The sequence below is a fragment of the Macaca thibetana genome, chromosome 6 (genome assembly GCF_024542745.1).
Source record: "Macaca thibetana thibetana isolate TM-01 chromosome 6, ASM2454274v1, whole genome shotgun sequence".
NCBI lineage: Eukaryota > Metazoa > Chordata > Mammalia > Primates > Cercopithecidae > Macaca > Macaca thibetana.
The window spans coordinates 24,393,104-24,414,403 of NC_065583.1; the positions used below are offsets into that span (position 1 = coordinate 24,393,104).

General features: G+C 44.1%; 3 protein-coding genes across 6 annotated transcripts in view; 1 reads left to right on the plus strand and 2 right to left on the minus strand.

Annotated features, from left to right (window-relative positions):
• Positions 1–6,266, minus strand: part of CYFIP2 (cytoplasmic FMR1 interacting protein 2) — a 132,221-nt gene extending 125,955 nt beyond the window's left edge. For 2 of the 4 annotated variants that reach the window (XM_050793900.1, XM_050793897.1), the window contains exon 1: positions 6,127–6,266. The gene's annotated coding sequence lies outside the window, so the exon portion shown is untranslated. Of the gene's footprint in view, positions 1–2,750; positions 3,368–5,737 lie in introns of those variants that run through there. The other 2 variants (XM_050793899.1, XM_050793898.1) reach the window with 2 other exon arrangements.
• The window catches only part of MED7 (mediator complex subunit 7), a 437,050-nt gene that overhangs the window by 299,226 nt on the left and 116,524 nt on the right, over positions 1–21,300 (plus strand). The gene's annotated exons all lie outside the window — the stretch shown is intronic.
• The window catches only part of ITK (IL2 inducible T cell kinase), a 76,323-nt gene continuing 72,187 nt past the window's right edge, over positions 17,165–21,300 (minus strand). Inside the window, exon 17 of the mRNA XM_050793929.1 lies at positions 17,165–19,741. Within this exon, the coding sequence (XP_050649886.1) occupies positions 19,670–19,741 (72 nt within the window). The 3' untranslated portion in view covers positions 17,165–19,669. The remainder of the gene's footprint in view (positions 19,742–21,300) is intronic.

Consider the following 21,300-nt stretch of genomic DNA (forward strand, 5'->3'; position numbering starts at 1 on the left):
CGGTCTTTGCTGTTTCAGTCCCTTGCTGCCTGTCTTCTGGGACCAGAGGCTCCATCACCTACAGCTTCTCTCCACACAGTGGACCTGCAGTCAGAGTGGAGAAGTCAAGTCAGCCTCGACTTGGGCCTCTGGGCCTATCTTCCTCGTTGTTTATGAGTAGACAGAGAAAAAGATCTTGGCGGGGGCTAAAGGACTTGCCACTTCATTTGCCGTTTTGCCCAGCTGCTTCCTGTGTTGTTAGGGTTGAGGCGGCCTTTCTGGTGACACCAAACCAGGCAGCTACCAGCGGCTCAGGGGAACGGCCTCACGCTCTCAGGAGGGGAAGTCATGCCACCAAGGTGGCTTGCTGATTTGCTCCTGCTGGGGCCCTGGGGCTGTCATATGAGGAACACCAACATGAAGCGTATGTGGGGAGAGGAGCTGCCTCTCAGATGCACCTGCTGAAACTCACAAAGGGAAGCCATGCATCTGCTACGGAAACAAAGAGCAGGACTTCAGGTCTGGCCACCAGATCGGAGCACGTGGAACTCAGCTTCATGGACGTGAAACTGCAACTTGAGCATGGCTCAATATGAAGACAAAGGTCCCCAAATCACATTTTCACTCACTCTAAAAGGGCAAATTTCTTTGTCTGTAAAATATGGAGGTTAGCCTTGGTTCTCTCTCAACCATGATGTCCTGCCTTGTGAAGGTTACTGTAGGTAACTTGTGCTAATAATAGCTTAAGCACTGAGGTTTGCAAACAAGGTACGTTTTATTGTATGTAAGGTGAGGGTTCAAGGTCTCTGTGTGATATTATTCTTGTATGTTCATCTCTTCCCTTGAATGGCAGGACTGGAGCAGAGTTGGGGGATTGGCTGTGGGGGCTGATGGGTTGAGCATGTCAATATTGTCCATTTTGTGTACTAAAAAAACAACAACAGCAACAAGTTAAGAATCACTGGATTTGGGCCTCTCTCAGGGGCCTTCCAACTCTAAAGCAAATGACCATGACTACAGTCTAGACATTCCATCCAAAGGGCTTCCTTAAAGACACATGTTAAGGATCATGCAGACCATTCTCTGTGGCCAAGATATACAGGGCATCATAAACCTGTCCAAGGATAGTCCTCCTTTGTGCCTTTGCTCAAACTGTCTCCACTCCCTTACGGACTGTCTTCTTTCCTTCTTAAATCCTGCCAGTCTATCAAGGCCCAAGTCAAGACAGGCCTTTTCCACAAAGGTCTGACCAGCCAAGCCCCATAATGACCTTCATTTCTCTCACTCCATTAGCACTCACAGTCTAGAGTTCACAGTTTTTAACTGCACTACAAACTGCTTTATATTTCACTAATTCTTTGGATTGCTAAGAATGCCAAGGATAGTCATCTTGTCTGAGTTTGACCCATAGCAACCAGCACAGAGATAGGCACACACCAGGAATTACTTGCTTAATTAATAATTCATGAATGATTTGTTGAATGCATGAGCCAATGACCAAAATTCTTAACTTCTGGTTTAAAAAAATTAACAAGAAAGTTAAAATATCACACTTCTCTGAGGTCCCATATCCAAGTCTGCCTTATCAATATAAGAATCTGAGGAGAGTTCTTTAGAGAATCCTTCTATCATACAGTTTCCACTTCAAACCCTAAGAAGCAGGTCCTCATTTCTCTTTCCCATGTGGAAGTATAGCAGACTTGGAGATAGGGGGCTGACCTCTAGTTCTGAATTCTTATCTTGTCATTCATATATTGCCAAAACAAATCTTAAAACATCATATTTTAAAAGCACAAATCAAAAGTAGTTCTCAGATATTCCTTAAGAGTTATTGCATGCCTTCTCTGAGGGTCAGCCCTGCAAATTCCCTTTGATCTCAGCCAGGCCTTCAGTGAAGTTAGACAATTCTCTCATTCTTCCCCAGTTGATTTCTTATTCCACCCACAGAGGCAACTGTTCCAAACTCTGAAGTCTCCTGAAGTTTCCTAACCAGTCCATCACCTTGATTTCCTGCAGAGGACCTCACCTCCTGCCTTACTTAGAAAACAGAGACTACAGAACGTGGACAGACTAAACACACCTCTGTTTTACCTAGAGATTAAAGCCTGACAACCACTGCTCTACAATGACCAAATAATGACGCAAACAGAATCAAAAGGCCTACTGATGAAGTCATCACTGGGTCTTTCTCAGGCATCTCGCCAGAAAGTCCTATTTACTTTCCTCTCTCACTGCCTGTAGCTGAGCTGCCCAAAGTCTATCAAAATGCCACACAACCAGAATGATCCCTGCAAGAAATTCTGCCTGAACTCAAGCTCTGCCTTCTCAAAATGATTTCTTTCAAGAATTTGCACCCTCTGTTGCCAGGGCCCAAGTATGGCTTAAATGGTCGTTTTTTTTTTTTTTTTTTTGAGGTACATCACACACAGCCCTTAGCATAATGGCCATGGCTAGAAAGCCAATATCTAAGCTCTTTGCATCCTGGGAGGTGTCCCGCACCCACTGACTGAATTCTGAAGTGTCTTTGTACAGACAAGGCTATCCAGGGGCCTTGACAGAATCTGGGAATCACAAAATGCCTTTAAGCTTCCCATTGGCTCAACAGTACAGAGAGGCCACAGATCCGTCTTCTTAAAGTGACACACAATATATAAGGAATAAATTGTTTCTTAAGGAATGGAGGGCATTTACCCCAAAGAGTCACACATTCAGGAGGCTCCTTCTCTATTTCCATGGTCTTTGTTTCTCAGACTGGGATTTACAGACATTACCTCATCCGCAGGCTTCCATAATGACAGGCAGGTAACAGTTGGGCAGGCTGCCTTCCATTGCTCAGTTTTGAATGTCAGAGAGGTAGTGGCTGGTTTAAGGGCACACAGCAACTCAGGGATCCTGTGTCCCACACTCACTGTGCTGCTGTGTCTGTCCTGGAAGCAAAGCATGCCCTCAACATTTTTGGGTGGTTGCAAAATGCTAAATTCTCACAGAGGAAGAGGCCCTTCCTTAACTCTCTGTGTTGAAATGTGAGAATGGCCCTGGGCTTCTGCTTGGCGTGTTCCCTCCCACTTCTCTCTGCGGACACCAGCTCCACCCACCTCTCCTGTGCTACTTAAGAGCACTTCCCACCTGAAGCCTTTCAGTTCATGCCTTACCACTCTTAACTTTCCCTTCCTTTGGCAGGTAAACTTGGGGCTGGGTTTACTGGTCACAGAGACCAACTTCCCTCAAAAAAGCAAAATTCAGGAAAGCTCTAGAGGGAGAGGGGCTGGTAACAGCCAAGAGTTGATTCCATACATGAGCCAAATTCTTAATGATTATGTAACGAATACATTATAACAATAAATATATAAATATGCTAGTACTTACTATGTGCTAAGCATTCTGCTCGGCACTTTCATGCACCCCTCGGGTAGTAAGAGCATCCAAAGATATTCTAGTTCCTCCCCCGCCCCCATTCACTGCCTAGAAGGCAGCAGCCTGCCCCCCTCCTCCCACCATCTCACTACTGATGCAGGGGCCATCCCCTGGACCCTAGGCATGGCTTTGCTCCTCAGAATGACACGACCAAAGGCCTTTCATAAAGACTCCAGTGAGGTGACTGATGTCTGGCTTCATCAATTACAAGTGAATAATTAATACTTGCCAGTAAAGAAATAGACTCATTGTTATGGTGGCCACATGGAGGCTACAAAAGGCCATTTTGTGACACTCTTGGTGGACCCCTGGGGTCAACAGAGGTCCAAAGAAGCCGCCTTGAGAGTGTAGTCCAATCCTTAAACGTAGGGACTGGGGCCCGTACTGTTTTCCAGGAGCGCTTTTCCGTTAATTAGCTTGTTGCCTATTCATCTCATTCAGTTTTCTGGTCAATGACAGCAGCAGAGGCCCACTGAACATCAGAGAGGGCATGATTTATCAGAGGGGACATGTAGAGTTCTCCCAGGGCCTTTTACCAGTTTTTGAATTCATGTCTACTTCCTTCTCTGGGCCAGCATCTGATTTGAGTAAAATTCTCCAACCCCATTGGGTTGTACATTCGACTCTTGGCCTAATGCCTAAAGCAAGTTTTTCCTTTTTCATTTTTCAGCAGGGACTGAACAAGGCAGCCTTGGGTGCCTACAGAACCGGTCAGAACTGGCCAGGAAATATAATAAAGAAGCTTAGTGAGCAGAGAGCTAATGCCCCCAGCCAGAGGCTCAGTGTGTAGAACTATCTAGAGGCACTGACTTTGTAAGCAAACAACACTCTCTTCTTGAGGTCTAATAATTGCCTTGGCAAAGGGTAGCCAATGCCAACGAGGAACCCTGTGTACACAAGTTTCTCATCCTGAAAGTGGACACTGGGTGCTCAAAAAATGCCTTCCGGTGACAGTAACCCCTGACCAGTTAAACAAACATGCACTCATGCACACACATGCACACACACTCTTACAGCATTCCTGCCCGCAGGGCCAAAGCTGCCCTTGCCAAATACAGAGCTGACAGCTGCTAGATATTGTCATTTCAGGGACCTGTTCCCAAAAGAACTACCCAGCTCCCCACCTCCACTTCCAGCCCACTGTTTGAAATTCCACCATTAGCGATAGCAAATATTTCTACAGTGTTTCCCATTAAAGCTTTGTTTCCCATTAAAATGCCTCCATCCTCTGTTTATTTTCTGGTCAAATGACTTGTAAGGCACCTGCTCCGCATCAAATGCGAACTTCTTTTGTATTCAGCTTTTCAAGATAAACACAATCATTGGCTCCTTTCTTGAAAACAATTTCTGACACTGGAGACTGGGGGAAGAGCAGGGCACTGTATGGAAGTGGAGGTGGTAGGCCACCAGGAGGGCCACAGAGAGAGGGTCTAATGGTGGAGAAAGCAACCGTCAAGGCCTTCACAGACCTGCCCATAGATACGGACCTGATTTTTACCCTCTAAGATCTCAGGGACCCGGGTTGCTGGCACAGCCTGTATCCAAGAGAAAGGTGAGACCCACTGCCCTAACTGGGACACAGACAGGAGGCAGGAAATGGGAACACAGGAACCGACACTCTCCTGATTTGCCCCTCCTGCCAGCAGGACTGCCTCCGTCTCCCTGCCCATGCTGAGGGCACAGGCACCCAGGAACTAGCAGAAAAGGATCCTTGTCCCATTCTTGGCCTAGCTGGAAGGACAGCTGATGGCTCGTCGGGGCTGGTGAATGTTTCCACTGTGCTGGGGAAAGTAGGCAAGCAAAGGTCAAAATCAGATTCCCTGTGCTGGGGGGGCACCGGGGCGCTGTCAGTGTCTTTTCCAGCCGGGTTCTGGGTATAGAGGGCCATACTTCTGTGGACCATCCCCCATCCCCAAGCAGAGAGCACCTCCTCTTCTTTTGCACATAGGTGGGCTGTTCCTTGGGGTGACGGGTAGGGATGTCTTGAAAAGCAGACGTCACAACAGACAGGTAAGCCTCTTCCTGGTTCCTCAGAGCTCAAGAAAAAACAATCTTTTCCCCCAGGAGTCAGCCCACTCATCCCCTTCCCCCACTTCCATCCTGCCCGCGGCCAGCCTGGAGAGCGATGCTAGTGTAGGCCAGAAAGCTTCCAAGCGGGTCAGACCTGCTTCTCTCTCATCAAAGCCCTCCGCCCCCAAACATCGCCGCTGCGCCCCTCGCCCCACCCATCACACGTTCTGTGTGCCCGAGGCGGCTGCCAGGCGGGCCCAGGCGGCTCTCGCTGGCCCTGGGGGAGGTGACGGTGGTCACAGAGGCAGAGGCAGGGGCCAGTGCTCTGCAGTACCTGGACCCGAGGATGTCGCCGCCGCCGGGCTCGCGGCCACCGCAGGTGTCTCCGGTCCCTGAGATTAGCACCGCCTCCTCCCGGGCTGGCGGCTCCGGCCCAGGCCGCGCACCTGCTGCTGCGGCTACCCCGCCGCTGCGCCGGAACTCCGCGATGTGCTCGCGCCTCCCGGGCAGAGGGTCGGTGCCGCGGGACGCACCGTGGGCCCGAGGGGGAAAGGGGCCGCGTGGGGCCTGAGGCCGGGCCTTGCGCTAGCCCGGGCGCAGCGCCGAGCGCCCCCCGCGGACCGGGAGAGGGGGCGGCCCTTCGCGCATCCTCACGGCCTCAACCCCGTCCCCGGCAGCATCCCGGTCCCCGTGCCCGGCCCAAGGCCTGCGAGCGCCGCTTACCTGGCTCTGCGGCGAGTTCAGGGGAGGGGCCCAAGGCTACCGCAGGGCCCCGCGCCGGGGCGCAGGATGCTCTGCCCCGCTCCGCTGCGCGGCGCTCGGCCCCGCCCCGACCCCGCCGCTCCGCCTGCCGCGGCTCCGCCCCCGCCCAGCGCCCGCCCCTTCTCCGCTGCGGCTGTCACACAAAGGGCAGGAAATGGCTGCGGCGAGGGGCTCTCGGCGCTCCCCGCTGTACCGCCGGCGCGCCCGGGACCTGCCCCTCGGGCTCAGAGGACAGCTCAGCACCCAGGCTTCCTGCCCTGGGGGCGGGAAAGGGAGGGAGGGCTTATTCCACGGCCTCCATCACTAGGAACCACACCTGCAGCAACCCGAGAACGAGAGCTTCGGCCGCATTCGGATCTCATTGGCCCCACATGATTTCCGAGTGCTCATTTATCAACCCAATCTTTATTGATTACCTATTCCGTTCCATGTACGGTGCCAGGACCTGGGTGTGCACTGGTGTACAAAAGACAGGGTCCCTGCCCCCGTGGAGTTTTATCACCTGCCAGGAGAGACGGGTGTACATTAACCCATCTAACGTCCAGTTACAGCCCAAAGTGCTGTGAGGAGAAGTAGCAGGGTCAAGTGACTGAAGATGCAACTGGGGCTAGGGGAGGGGGCCTTCCACCAGTTGAACCTGGACGCTGATGGGGCTTCTTCGCTCAAGAATAAGTTCTTCCCCTCCCTTCCAGTTCCCTGGAGAAGAGTCCCTGAAGCTGCCACCTCTTTAACAGGGGCCTGCCTCAACTTCATTCTGGAATTGCTTCACGGACAAATAGGCGACAGGAAGCACTGAAAGGACAGGTACCTTTCTCTTCAAGGCTTATCTGCCGTTACGGGCTCCTTAAAGAAGCGATTATCTGCCCACCGGTGGCTCACACCTGTAATACCAACACTTTAGTAGGCCGAGGAGAGAGGATCGCTTGAGCTCAGGAATTGGAGACCATCCTGGGCAACTCAACGAAACCTCATCTCTACTAAAAATTAAAAAAAAAAAAAAAAAAAAAAAAAAAGATGGGTGTGGTGGCATGCACCTTTGGTCCCAGCTACCCAGGAGGCTGAGGTGGGAGGATTGCTTGAGCCTAGGAGATTGAGGCTACTGTGAGCTATGATCCCGCTGCTGCACTCCAGACTGGGTGACAGAGTGAGACTGTCTCACAAAAAAAAAAAAAAAAAAGAAAGAAAGAAAAAGAGAGAGAGAAGAGAAAGAACGAGAAAGAGAGAAAGAGGAGAAGAAAAGAAAGAAGAGAAAGAGAGAAAGGAAAGAGAGGAAAGAAAGAGAGAAAGAAACAATTCTCATTGAGATCCAGCCTGGTAGGCCTTCAGACCAGGCTGAAGTCAGGCTGCACCAAATTCTAACCTTGAGACACCTGAGCAGGTTACTTCACCACTCTGCTCCACAGAGGTCACCATATCTGCAACACAGGGAATGACGGTTGCCTTTTATACCTTACAGGGTAAATAATTTGAAAGCATTTAAGACATTGTGGAGTGTATGTAGACATAAGGAGTGGTTTCCTAGGGTCCACAAATTTATACTTAATCACTCAGCTATTCCTAATAAGGGCAATTTGTAGAGGAGCCCCGTTATTCAAGCTCCAGCAAAGGACTTGTAGAAGCCTTTGCTTGCCCTTACTGATCTCACCTTATTTCCCAAGTGCTCAGAATCCATGATTCCTTGTGGTTTGATCTTAAATCACTAATTCCAATTCAAATTGCTATTTCAGAAAAAAAAATGACATATATATATATATACACACATACATTTCTGTCCCTGGTTCTGTGTGAAAAGCTGTGGGAGTGTTTGTGAAGGATGGGTTTAAAAACAGAACCGAGGTTTCCTTTTTAAAAAATGTTTCATTTTCCACCGTGATCCTTGGGATTTCAAGCTCAATGATTACAAATACTTTACAATGAGAATCCCAATAAGTCAGGTTTTCATTCTAAGGGGCACATTATTTCAGATGGTATCGTTTTTTGGAAGATGTATTTCTCCCTGCTGTTCCTTCGCTGTCTTTTCACCTTCAGGAACAAGTTGCCTAAAAACAGAAAAGACTATTACATGTATATTTGGTTAGATCTTAAACAAAAATAACTCCCGGACCTCTGAGTTCTACTTGTGTAAAAAGGAGAGCAGTATGGTCTTTTGAAGCCACCATGTTGGAAATCCAGAGGCTTGTCTTTTGGTCCTAGTTTTGCAACGAACAGAAGAATGATCTTAGGCAAGGAGCCTCACCTCTGTTTCCCCACCTATTAAATGAAGTAGGTTGGATGCACTCCAACATCCTTCTGAATGTGGAAAATTACATGAGTTAAAACAAAGGGCATGCCCCTCCCAGGCTTAAGGCACTTCCCTAGCTCCCCACTGCCCCCCGATGAAGCCCAGACTCTCTCCAGTGGCCAGAGAGAGTCGTCAAGAGCTGGCAGCTATCTCTCCCTGTGAACCAAGCTTGCTGTGCTTCAGCTAAAAGGAACAGCTTTTAGTTCCTCAAACTTGCTGTGTTCTTTGTTGTGCTTGACATTCGTACATGCAAGGCTTCCTGAATGGCCCTTTCTGTGCCGGCATTCCCTCCCTCCACATTCCACACTTTTTCCCAGTTCACCTGATGAAGTTCTGTTCGTCTTTCTGGTATCCCTTTAGATGCTGCTTCCTCCAAGATTCCTACATGTCTGGGTTAGCTTGAGATTGGTTGTCTATGTGCCCTTAGCTGCCTGGGCTCCTTCTATCATCCCACGTATTAATCTGTGATATAATTGTCAATACACTTGCCTGTATTCCACCATGAGACCATAAAATCTAACGGAGCAGGGATATGTCTGTCTTGCTTTCCCATTGCATCCTCGGAGTTCAGTAAAAATGGATGGAATGAACACCCATAGATGACATTTTTCAACTTTGCCACTGAAATGTATAGCTATCTGTCTACTGCCTTCAGATTTCCTTCACATCCAACCCCAAGCTGTGCCATCAGCAATGAAATGGTAGACGATATCAATAAGAATTGCTTTGGTACTTGCAAAGCTGTGGCCCATGTGTCGTCCATGTGGCAACATTGCCTTGTGTTTTAGAAAAGTTTCAAGTTATAATTCCAACACTTTGGGAGGCTGAGGCAGGTAGATTGCCTGAGGTCAGGAGTTTGAGCCCAGCCTGGCCAACATAGTGAAACCCCATTTCTACTAAAAGTACAAAAAATTAGCTGGGCATGGTGGTGGGCGCCTGTAATCCCAGCTACTCAGGAGGGTGAGGCAGGAGAATTGCCTGAACCCAGGAGGTGGAGGTTGTGGTGAGCCAAGATCACGCCATTACACTTCAGCCTGGGCAACAAGAGTGAAACTCCGTTTCAAAAAAAAAAAAAAAAAAAATTTAAAACTATCAGGAGACCCTGCTTTATAGACACCAGTAATGAAGTATCTGGAATGGGCATGAAGGGAAAACATAAATAATAATAATAACAATAATGGCTAACATTTACCAAGTACATTATCTCATATAATCTTTCACAATTTTTCTATGAGGAAAATATAATCATTTTTCCCATTTTTATAATTGAGGCAATTAAGATTTAATAATTTGCCCAAGGTAGTGAAGTCAAACCCATGCTTTTTACCACAATCTCATACAGCCTCACTTTCCCTCTTCCAAGCTAAGTCCATGTATTTACTAATACGCTCCCTTATTCTAAAAACATATTAAATGTAAGTTATAGGAATACATTATGTTAAAAAATTAAAAATCAGCAAGAAATTTTTTAAAAGGAAGGAAAAGAGTACAAAGATGAGATGGAGAATCAAATGTACATAAGACCAAAATGTAAACAAAACAACAAAAATCAATCACAAGTCTACCTGCTATGAACTTGCTAACATTTGGTTCCAAGTATTTATGTGGGTGGCAGGAAAAGAGAAACTTGATGGTCAGTTACAGAATTTACATTGGCCATTGACCACTTGCTCAAAATTGCCTCATTTTATAGGCAGGAGAATCGCTTGCGCCCAGGAGGAAGAGGTTGCAGTGAGCCAAGAGGGTGCAGCTGCATTCCAGCCTAGGCAACAGAGCAAAACACTGTCTCAAAACAAAACAAAGCAAAACAAAAAAGTATATCCTTTAGATTCTTGTAAAGGTTATGTGAAATGATAATGTAACACACTAAGCAGTTTAGTACGTAATAAATGCTCAGAAATGGGATTATTATTATGATTTTCTTTCTGAGATGGAGTCTCACTCTGTCGCCCAGGCTGGAGTGCAGTGGCGTGATCTTGGCTCACTGCAACCTCCACCTCCCAGGTTCAAGTGATTCTCCTGCCTCAGCCTCCCGAGTGGCTGGGATTACGGGCGTGTGCCCCCACACCTGGCTAATTTTTGTATTTTTAGCAGAGATAGAGTTTCACCGTGTTAGCCGGGCTGGTCTCGAACTCCTGATCTCAGGCGATCCTCCCGTCTCGGCCTCCCAAAGTGCTGGGATTACAGGTGTGTGCCACCACGCCTGGCCTGTGGCCATCTCTTGTTGCTATTGTGGTGAACTCAAGTGTTGCCAGTATCCACTTCAAGTGCTGTGTGATGCTTATTATCTCTGAGTGAGCAATTCATCTCTGCAGTTAATTGGATATCAGAGTAAAATGTGATATCTCCTGGTTCTCATGATAAAACATTTTTCATCATGTTTAGTGTAATACAGCAAACCTTGAATAACACCATGGAACCCACGTGAAGTGACACTAGTGATGCTGAAAGTGTTCCCGAAAAGCAGAGAAAAGTCATGACATTACAAGAAAATAACTGAGTTGCTTGATATATACCATAGATTGAGGTCTGCAGCTGCAGTTGTCCATCATTTTAAGATGAATGAATTTAGCATAAGGACCATTGTAGAAAGAAAGAAAGAGAGAGAGAGAGAGAGAGAGAGAGAGAGAAAGAAAGAGAGAAAGAAAAGAAAGAAAAGAAAGAAAGAAAAAGTAAATTCATGAAGCAGTAGCTGCAGCTCCCAGCAGGTATGAAAACCTTGCACTTTTGGTGAAATACCATTTTAGTTCATATTGAAAATGCAGGTTTTAGGTGGGTGCATTGCTATAAAGATTGCTATAAGAAAGACGTACCCATAGACTCTAATATGAGTCAGGAAAAAGTGAAGTCATTATATGAAAACTTAAGGCAAAAGAAAGGTGAAGGATCTAAAGCCGAATAATTTAATGCCAGCAAAGATGGTTTGATAATTTTAGAAAGAGGTTTGGCTTAAAAAATGTCAAGATAACAGGAGAAGCAGCTTCTGCCGACCAAGAGGCAGCAGATGAATTATCAGATGCCATTAACAAAATCATGGAGGGGAAAGGATAACTAATTGCCTGAACAGGTTTTTAATTTGGATGAAAGTATCCTATTCTGGGGGGAAAAAAAGCCACAAAGAACATTGATTAATAAGGAAAAGAAGCGATCACCAGGATTTAAGATAGGAAAGGATAGGCGAACTCTGCTCTTTTGTGCAGATGCAGTCAGGCTTATCATCGGGACTGCCCTTACCTATTAAGCTGCTAACCCCTAAGCCTTGAAGGGAACTGTTAAACACCAGCTACCAGTCTTTTGGTTGTACAACAAGAAGGCCTGGACAATGAGAACTCTTTCTGGATTAGTTCCATCCATGTTTTGTCCCTGAAGCCAGGAAGTACCTTGCCACTAAGAGTCTGCCTTTCAAGGTTCTTTTGATATTGAAGGATGCCTCTTGGTTATCTAGAACCCCATGAGTTCAACACTGAAGGCATCAAAGTGGTCTACTTGCCCCCAAACACATCTCTAATCTAGCCTCTAGATCGGGGGTCATAAGGGCCTTTAATTCCCATTATATATGATACTCTTTGGAAAAGATTGTCAACGCTATGAAAGAGAACCCTGCTAGAACATCAAGAAAGTCTGGAAGGATTACACTTTTGAAGATGCCATCTTTGTTACAGGAAAAGCTATGAAAGCCATCAAGCCCAAAACAACAAGTTCCTGCTGGAGAAAACTGTGTTCAGATGTTGTGCATAACTTCACAGGATTTGCAGCAGAGCCAATCAAGAAAATCATGAAAGAGATTGAGCATATGGCGAAAAGGTAGGTGAGAGGTCTGTGTGAAGGGTCTCAAGATATGGATCTTGGAGAAATCAAGAGCTAATAGATGCCACTCCAGAGGGATTGACAGAAGATGACAACTTGATGGAGACGAGTGCTACTGAACCAGTACCAGACAATAAGGAAGAAGAGGTAAAAGAGGCAATATCAGAAAACAAATTGATGTTAGACAATCTGGCAACAGGTTTTGGTTACTCAAGATGACTTTTGACTTCTGTTATCACATGGACCCTTCTATGATGTGGGCACTGAAACTAAGGCAAATAGCGAAAGAAGGATTTGTATTATACAGAAACATTTTTAGAGAAATGAGAAGGCAAAAAGTCAGACAGAAATTATGACGTATTTCTGTAAAGTTACATTGAGTGTACCTGCCTCTCCTACCTCCGCTTCTACCTCCTCCACCTTTTCTGCTTCTATTACTCTTGAGATAGCAAAACCAGCTCTCCTTTTCCTCCTTCTCCTCAACCTTCTCAATGTGAAGACGATGAGGATGAAGACCTTTATGATGATCCACCTTCATTTAATGAATACTAAATATATTTTCTCTTCCATTTGATATTCTAAATAACATTTTCTTTTCCGCAACTATTTTGTTTGTTATAAGAATACAGTATATAATAAATGTAAGACATACAAAATATGTGTTAATCAACAGTTTGCATTATCAATAAGGCTATTAGCAGTTAATAGTAACAGTAGGCTATTAGCAGTTAAGTTTTTGGAACATTAAAAATTATACATGGATTTTCGACAGTGAAAGGGGTTGGGATCACTAACCTCCATGTGTTCAAGGTCAACTGTGCTTGACTCCTTCAGTTGTCTCTCGTGTGATTGTGGCCAGCACTTGGTTTGGGCCTCGAAGGTCCTAGACCTATCATGAAAATAATGCAGGGAAAGAAGTTGGAATAAGATGCATTTTTATGCCTGCTAATTTCTCCACCTGAAATGCCCTTCCAGACCCTCTCCTTCCTGGGAACTCTCATTTACCCATCAATGCACATCTCAAACTTCACTTCCCCCGTGAGGCCCTTCCTGATCCCTTAGGAGTGTTTACTTAATTCTCTGTGCTCTTGCAGTACTGTGACTGTAGCTACATCACATAACCTACAACAGCTCTTTGTAATTATAGTTGGTTCTTATTATTCAGTAATTCTGTAAAGTTGCCGTGAACACTGAGTTAACAAATGCTGAACCATTGCTTCTAGGAGAAATAAAGGGTTAGGTTCCTGCAAGCCCCTGTTCACCACACTTTTGTCAACTGATCAATACATAACCTTGTTCTGTGCATGTTTCTGTTAAAAAAAAAAAACTTATTTAATGTATATTATTGATTTATTAACATTGAACTCACAATCAACAGTACTATAACTCATACCTTATTAAACTTATCGAAGTAACAGCTTTCTTGCAGTTAGGAACACTAGACAGCATGTCAGCACTACATTTTGGGGGGCGTTTTATTATTTATTTATTTATTTATTTATTTATTTATTTATCTTTTAGATGAAGTCTTGCTCTGTCACCCAGGCTGGAGCACAGTGGCAGAATCTCATCTCACTGCAACCTCCACTTCCCAGGTTCAAGCAATTCTCCTGCCTCAGCTTCCCAAATAGCTGCGACTACAGACATGCACCACCACACCCAACTAATTTTTGTATTTTTTTTTTAGTAGAGATGGGGTTTCACTATATGTTGGCCAGGCTGGTCTCAAATTCCTGACCTCAAGTGATCCACCCGCCTTAGCCTCTCAAAGTGCTGGGATTACAGGCGTGAGCCACCATGCCTGGCTGGGGGCCATTTTAAACAGAAAAATCACCAGAAAAAAAGTACAGAAATGCAGAAAATGTGTCACTAAATAAGCTTTTCTAAAGCCACTTGCTTGCAGCATGAGAGCTGAACACTGCTCTGTTTGACCTCAGTTGGGAATGTGTCTATGGAGCAATGCAAAATTTTCACTGCTCCACACTTGGCCATGTCATGAATGACTGCAGGAAAAGCCTCCAGGATTGATTTTAGGGTTCTAAATAAATTTTAGCCAGTAGACAAGCTTACAGATACAGAATCTATGAGTAATGAGAATCAATTGCATTTGTTTAAGTGTTGAACTTTTTCACTAGGCTGAGCCCTCTTATAGGAAGGATGGTGTCTGTACTAGGTATCTTGTCTTTGTCTCTCCAGACCACTCCACTCTCTCACCCTGCACTCTGGTCCTGGAGACCGACCTCTATGGACTACCCTACTAGGGCTTCCTTGTCCTCTGCCTTCAGTGGGATTTGACCAATAGAAGACCCAGTTGATGGGAGGAAGGAAGGAGAGTGAGGCAGGGTATTGATGCCCCTGGCTTCCTCCCTGTGATGTTGCCTTGGGTTTCCTCTGTCCCTTACTAAAGGTCTTCTAATTTAAGGCAGCACGCTGTAATATTCTCTTTCCATATTTAAATGACCACTCCCGCTCATCATCCCTTCGGGCCTAGGGGGTGATAACTACTTGTTTCAAGCTACTCAAGCTGCTATAATGAAATACCTTAGACTGGGTAATTTATAAACCACAGAAATTTATTTCTCACAGTGCTGGGGACTGGGAAGCTTAAGACCACGGTGCCAGCAGATTCAGTATCTGGTCAGGGTTCACTTTCTGCTCCATAGATGACACCTTGTTGCTGTGTTCTCATATGGCAGAAGGGTAAAGGGCAGAAAGGGACTAACTCCTCAAACCTTTTCATAAGGGCAGTAATCTCATTCATAAGGGCAGAGCCCTCACGACCTGATCACCTCCTACAGGCCTCACCACTTAATACTATTGCACTGGAGATTGTTTCAATAGGAATTTTGGAGGAGCACAAGCATTCAAACCATAGCATGAGTGCTCAGCTGTCGTTTTCCTCTGTACCACTTTCTAAGGTTCTCCCAAACTGACCCACACAGTTTTAAATAGTCCTTTGTGAAAAAGTTCTCCTCGAATTATACTAATTTGATTGTGACATGCTTGGTCCCTAACTGATAATATATCTTAGTCATCTTTTTAGATCATGTACCTAACAAAGAGCCATAGTAGATGAATAGTAAACATTTATGAAGTAAATAAATGACCTCTAAAACTCCTTCTACCACTCATTGTCTGATTCTGTTATCCTATACATTGTACCTTAGGGAGAATCTCAAAGTCCTTGCAGACACACCGTTACACAACCATACACACCCCTAGTGCTGGTACCAAGGGGTGGCTCTGGGAAGTGAGCCTCAGTGCACCAAAATTTCAGCACCTTCCCCATTAAAGCTCACGCAAATTAATATCTATTCTAAAGTAAAACCATGTGCTTACTGTTCAAATGCAGCTTCCACCCCAACCCTCTCTTCCTGACCAGGCCACCTTCCCAAGCCCTCTAATTGGGAATCTGGAGCTGTTTCCGCACCTGGTGATGCACACACTCCCTGTCTTGCTGAATGAGGTATTTCTGTCTCTTCCTCAAAAGGGTGGCCTTAGGTGTTAGGAGATTCTGAGAAGAGCAAGGTCTGCAGGAAAAATCCTCTAAGAAGCGGATCTGTTCCTCCAATCTGCTTTTGACTTTCTCGTGTGGATGATTTGGCAGTGGGATTCAAGCCCAGAGGTGAGTTCTAGAAAGGACTGCATGGAAGCCTTGAGCTTTCTCATCCATGCTCAGTGGTTGGCACACAAACTGGCTCCTGCAATGGAGCTCGGCATTTGGTGGACTGAAAAACTATTGGACACCAAAACTATAACCACCCAGCCTTTATATTACTGGGATTTTAAGAGGGAAAGCTATTTTGTTGTTATCCAACAGTAAGTGACGAACTCCAAATTACAATTTCCGTATATCACCCACATAGCAGATGACAGTGAATGATTAGGAAAAATAATATGGTACTGTGAACAAGGCAAAAATCATCTCCGAATTAGTTTCTTTTCCACTGGCTTTGCCTTTCTCAAATCCATTCACTATGCTGCTGTCAGAATATACTCTTAAACACAGATCACAAATTTGACCTTCTCTTGCTGTGCCATGACATCTTTTCTACCTATAGGGTGAAATTCCAACTTCCTGGTCTTTTAAAGTATAGTTCTTGCCTATATTTATAGACTCAGTTTCAATTTACCCACCTCTTTTATCATCCTTACCTTTGCTGAGAAAATACACACACACACACACACACACACGTGTGCATGCACGCGCTCTCCAGCAATAGTGAACTGACAATAGCTTCCCAATACATCCTGTTCTCTCTACCTGGAAAGTATTTCTCTTACTTCTGCCCACTTACTTACCTTGTAACTCATAAATTTATCTTCAAAACTGGGTTAGACAGTATATCCTTGTAACAGTGCTTCTTAAACTTTAATGTGTATACAATTACCTGCAGATCTTGTTAATATGAAGATTATTGCTCAGTAGGTGAGGAAGAAGCCTGAGAATCTGCATTTCTCATAATATGGTGATGCTATTGCTGCTTGTCCAGGGACCACACTTTGAGTATCAGGGCTCTAAGAAGTTTCCCTTGGTGTCATCCTTTCCCTGATAGATTCCATCACTTTTCCTGGGCTCTTCTCTTCTTTGACCAGTTTTTTGTTGTTGCCCTAATTGTTGTATCATAATTTTATTTCTTTATATGTTTTCCTTTACAATCAGACTAGGAATTTTTTAGAAGTAAAGACTATGCCTTTTCCATCTTTGTTTTCAAGAGGATACATACACTGAGCTGTGTGCAATGACCTGTAGGAACATTTGATATTTACTTGTTGAATGAATGTTGTTCAATGATATGTAGTCTTTAATTGTCTGTGGAAAATGAAACCATGTAACCATTTTTACTTAAGGAAAATTTCTGAGAGTTTGCGATTTAAATAACGGAACCCAGACCCTATGCACCACATTTCTTAAAACACAACTTTAATATTGCTATATTCAACTTTTAACTCTGTGTGCTCTACAAAGGATAACAGGTATTTGTAACATTTTTATTTTCAACACTAGCAGTGACTGTACATTAATAAATATGTATCTGATCCAAATATAAATACATAGTCTCAAAAGGTACAAAATGCAAAATCTACAAAATAAAACTAGAACCAAAACTCTGCATAAGGGAGTTCTCTACAAACACAGGGGACCATTTACAAAACGTGAGACGAGAAAAACCAGGCAGGAAGCCCATTTTGCGGGATAGGACACCGGGAGGTGAAGTATCTACACATGTTCAGTTAAGGCTTTGATGAATCTGAGCTTGAAAAAGATAATACCATGCACAGGGGAATTTTCTAAACCAAACCACAGAGATCAGTCAGTTCCAATGTTTTCTTTCTAGACTGAATGTTCCAGAAATCATCTCTAATTAAGGGTTCCAAAAGATAATGTACAAAATTCTAAAAAGGAAACAGAGATAATTTTGGATAAGCTGAGTAAAATCATCTTCTGAATGACAGAGTTTTATCTTGAGGCTCTCCACTTCACAATAATTATAATTAAAAGTTATGCATCTGAATCTCAAGTCAGTCAAAATGTCACATGATTTAGAAAGAGCCAATTGCAAAATCATCCTCTCATATCAGGGAATGTCCCTCCTCATGAAGTATTCAAGGAGACTACAGCTGAAAGTTGGAATGATAATTAAAGGAAGGACTCATACTTCTACAGAAGAATCTTCTAAAGTTGCTTTGAAGCTCGTCTATAAATGGCTTCAAGCAACATGACTGGTGGGTTGTGAGAATTAAAGTGTTCATTAACTGAATAACTCCAAAGTTATTAACATGACCAAGGTAAGGATACAGAGTAGGAAAAGGAAAATCCTATTCCAAGTTGGAGGGCCATGCCATCAACCACAGTGGTCTGTGCCAGAGCAACACTATCGCTAGTGGTTCTATATTTACTTCTTTACTGACTTTCCATTTTTCCTCTCTGTTGTATTTATTCCCTCTTCAATCCCTTTCATTTTCAGTAGCAGGCAGTGTCGAATAGGAATAAAGAATCTGTGTATTGGGGTCAGACAGATTTGGGCTAGAATACCAGCTCTAGACTTTCTGGTTCCGTCACTTTGGGCAGATGTCTTGGTTTTTTAAAGTCTCAGTTACATTATTTGTAAAATGGGAATAATAATACTGCTTCATGGAGATGTGAACCCAGGGTGAACAGAGATAATGCAGGAAAGTCTCCTAGCTCAGCACATATTCACCTTGCATACAGAAGTGCTCAAGCCAGAGTAGGCATTCTCGTGCCTCTTAGAAGCACCCCAGTCAGTGCCTGGCTGTTTCCATCCTGATGGTTTGAGCAAGAACAGACTCTTTATTTCTCTCCTAGAATTTTAGGAGGCTTGGAGTCTCAACCTTAAAATTGCTCAACCCTAGGGCCTAAACAAGTTTCAATTGCTCGCCAAAGCAACACTGACCAACACAATGCTGCCCTCTGTTGATGAGGATCGGATAGTGCAGAGAAGGGGCTGATTCCCAGAGACTGGAAAAACAGGATGCCCCTCAGAGTCCGTATTCAGAAGTGATCATTTCTTCTCAGGATGCTGGTGGAAGCGTTCTGTGCTGAAGAGGAGACAGAGTCACCTGCACAGCTTCGTATAAAAGATGAGCATGGGAGTGATAAAACCTAAGGTCTCTTCTTGTACCACGTGGTTCTCCACCGTCAGATGTTCTCTTGTTCTGGCGCAGACATCAGATACCCAACGCTCCAAGCATGGGACCTGAACTGCTCACCCCAATCCATCCAACGGGTCTCACCATGCTCCCTTCAAGGAGAGAGGTAGCAGCGTACTCTGTAAAACCTCATAGAGCTGCTTCTCAGAATATCCGGCCTCCTGTGTGAGCAGCTGTTCTATCATTCTCTACGGCAGGAAGCTGTGGCTGACAGCATCACAGCAACAGAGCACACTCACTCTAACCTTAGTTAACTCACCAGTTTTCTTAGAAAAAGAGTCATGCTCTTTGTTCCCCTTGCCTCCATATCCTGGGATACTGTGTTGTTGGGTCAAATAAAAAGTCCCTGGAACCATAAACTTTAGATTCATGTTAAAAATAACAATAAAAATACCAATCTGGGTCTTACTCATGTCTCTCTCTATTACTAAGAAGTGCAAGAATGCTGCCTGAAAGCTGTCAGGTTGAGGTTTGTGCACCACATGTGACAAGAGGCTAGAGGGAGGGCAGAGATGTCATTTCTGTCTGGCCTGGCTCCCAGCTTGGTGGCTGACCCTCCAGCTGTGGCTTGACTGCCAGCTGTGGTCAGGATGCTGCTTCCATGGTGACTCAGGGACTGATGCCACAGGCCAGGCTGCCTCTGGAGGGTCCTGGGTTGGTGGCAGCTTCTAATGCTCTATGGAAGGAGGACATATCCTTCCTCCGTTCAGGATCTGCAGCCCGTGGCCTGGTACTCAGTCTCTACTAAAGTCCCGATTCTGCAATTTCAGCCAGTTGACGCAGCAGTCTGGAGAAGGCTGGCCGATCTTCTGGTCTCTGGAGAGGGAAAAAGAACTCTGTAAGTTCCCTGTACTTGTGTGTCATAGGTAAATCCAGAACAAACCAGAATTTAATAGCAGCATCCCCTGCGGAGTTTTATATGTGCTTCCATATAGACTGTATTCCACATCCATGGTCCTAGTTTTTAACAGCAGGAATTCTGGAATCCAGTAGACTAGTGTTTAATTTCAGTTGTACCATGAATTAGCTGTGTGACATTGAGCAGGTTATTTAACCTCTTTGAACCTCAGTTTTGTCATTTGTAAAATGGGGATAATAATAGTATCTACCTCATGAAATTGTTTTGAGAATTAAATCACATAAAAAAATATATCATGACATTAATGCTAAAGAACACCAAAATATGAAATATCTGGGTATAAATCTCAGAAAATATCTATAGGATCTATATGAGAAAAAATTAAAAATTCTAATAAAAGAAAGCAAAGAAGATCTAAATAAATGGACAGATACTCCATGCTTATGGACAGGAAGACACTATAGTGTTAAAATGTTAGTTCTTCCCAACTTCACTTATAGATTCAATGCAATCCTAATAAAAATCTCAGCAGGTTATTTTGGAGATATTGACAAACTTACTGTAACATTTATATGGAGAGGCAAAAGACCCAGAGAGCCAATATGATAATGAAGAAGAACAACAAAGCTAGAAGACTGACCCTACCTGACTTCAGGACTTACTTTAAAGCTACAGTAATGACAGGATGGTACTAGTGAAAGAATAAACAAACAGATTAATGGATCAGCCCAGATATAGATCCATATAAATATAGTAAACTAATACTTAACAAAGGAACAGAGGAGAAAGGGTATAATCTTTTCAACAAACAGTGCTGTAATAATTGGACATCCATATGTGAAACAATGACTCTAGTCACAGACCTTATACCTTTCAGGAAAATTAACTCAAAGTGGATCACAGACCTAAATGTAAAAATGCAAAATTATAAAACTTCCATAATAACATAGGAGAAAATTTGGGGGACATTGGGCTTGGCAATGGGTTTTTAGATGTAAACCAAAAGCACAATTCATGAATAAACAAGTTGATGTTGAGCTTTGTTAAAATATTTTAAAAGTCTGCTCTGTGAAAGACACTGTCAAGAGAATAAGAAGACAAGCCACAGACTAGGAGAAAATATTTGCAAAGCCCATGTCTGATAAAGGACTTGTATCCAAAATATACCAAGAACTCTTAAAACTCAACAGTAAGTAAACAAACAACCTGATTGAAAAATGGGCAAAAGATCTGAATAGATATTACCAAGAAGATATACAGGTGGCAAATAAGCATATGAAAATATACTTAACATCATATGTCATTAGGAAAATGCAAATTGAAACAACAATATAATATGACTACACATCTATTAGAACCACTGAAATCCAAAACAACGAATGCTAATGAGGAACTCTCATTGCTGGTGGGAATGTAAAATAATACAGCTACTTTGGAAGACATTCTGGCAGTTTCTTAACAAGTTAAACATAGTCTTACCATATGATTCAACAAGCATACTCTTAGGCATTTGCCC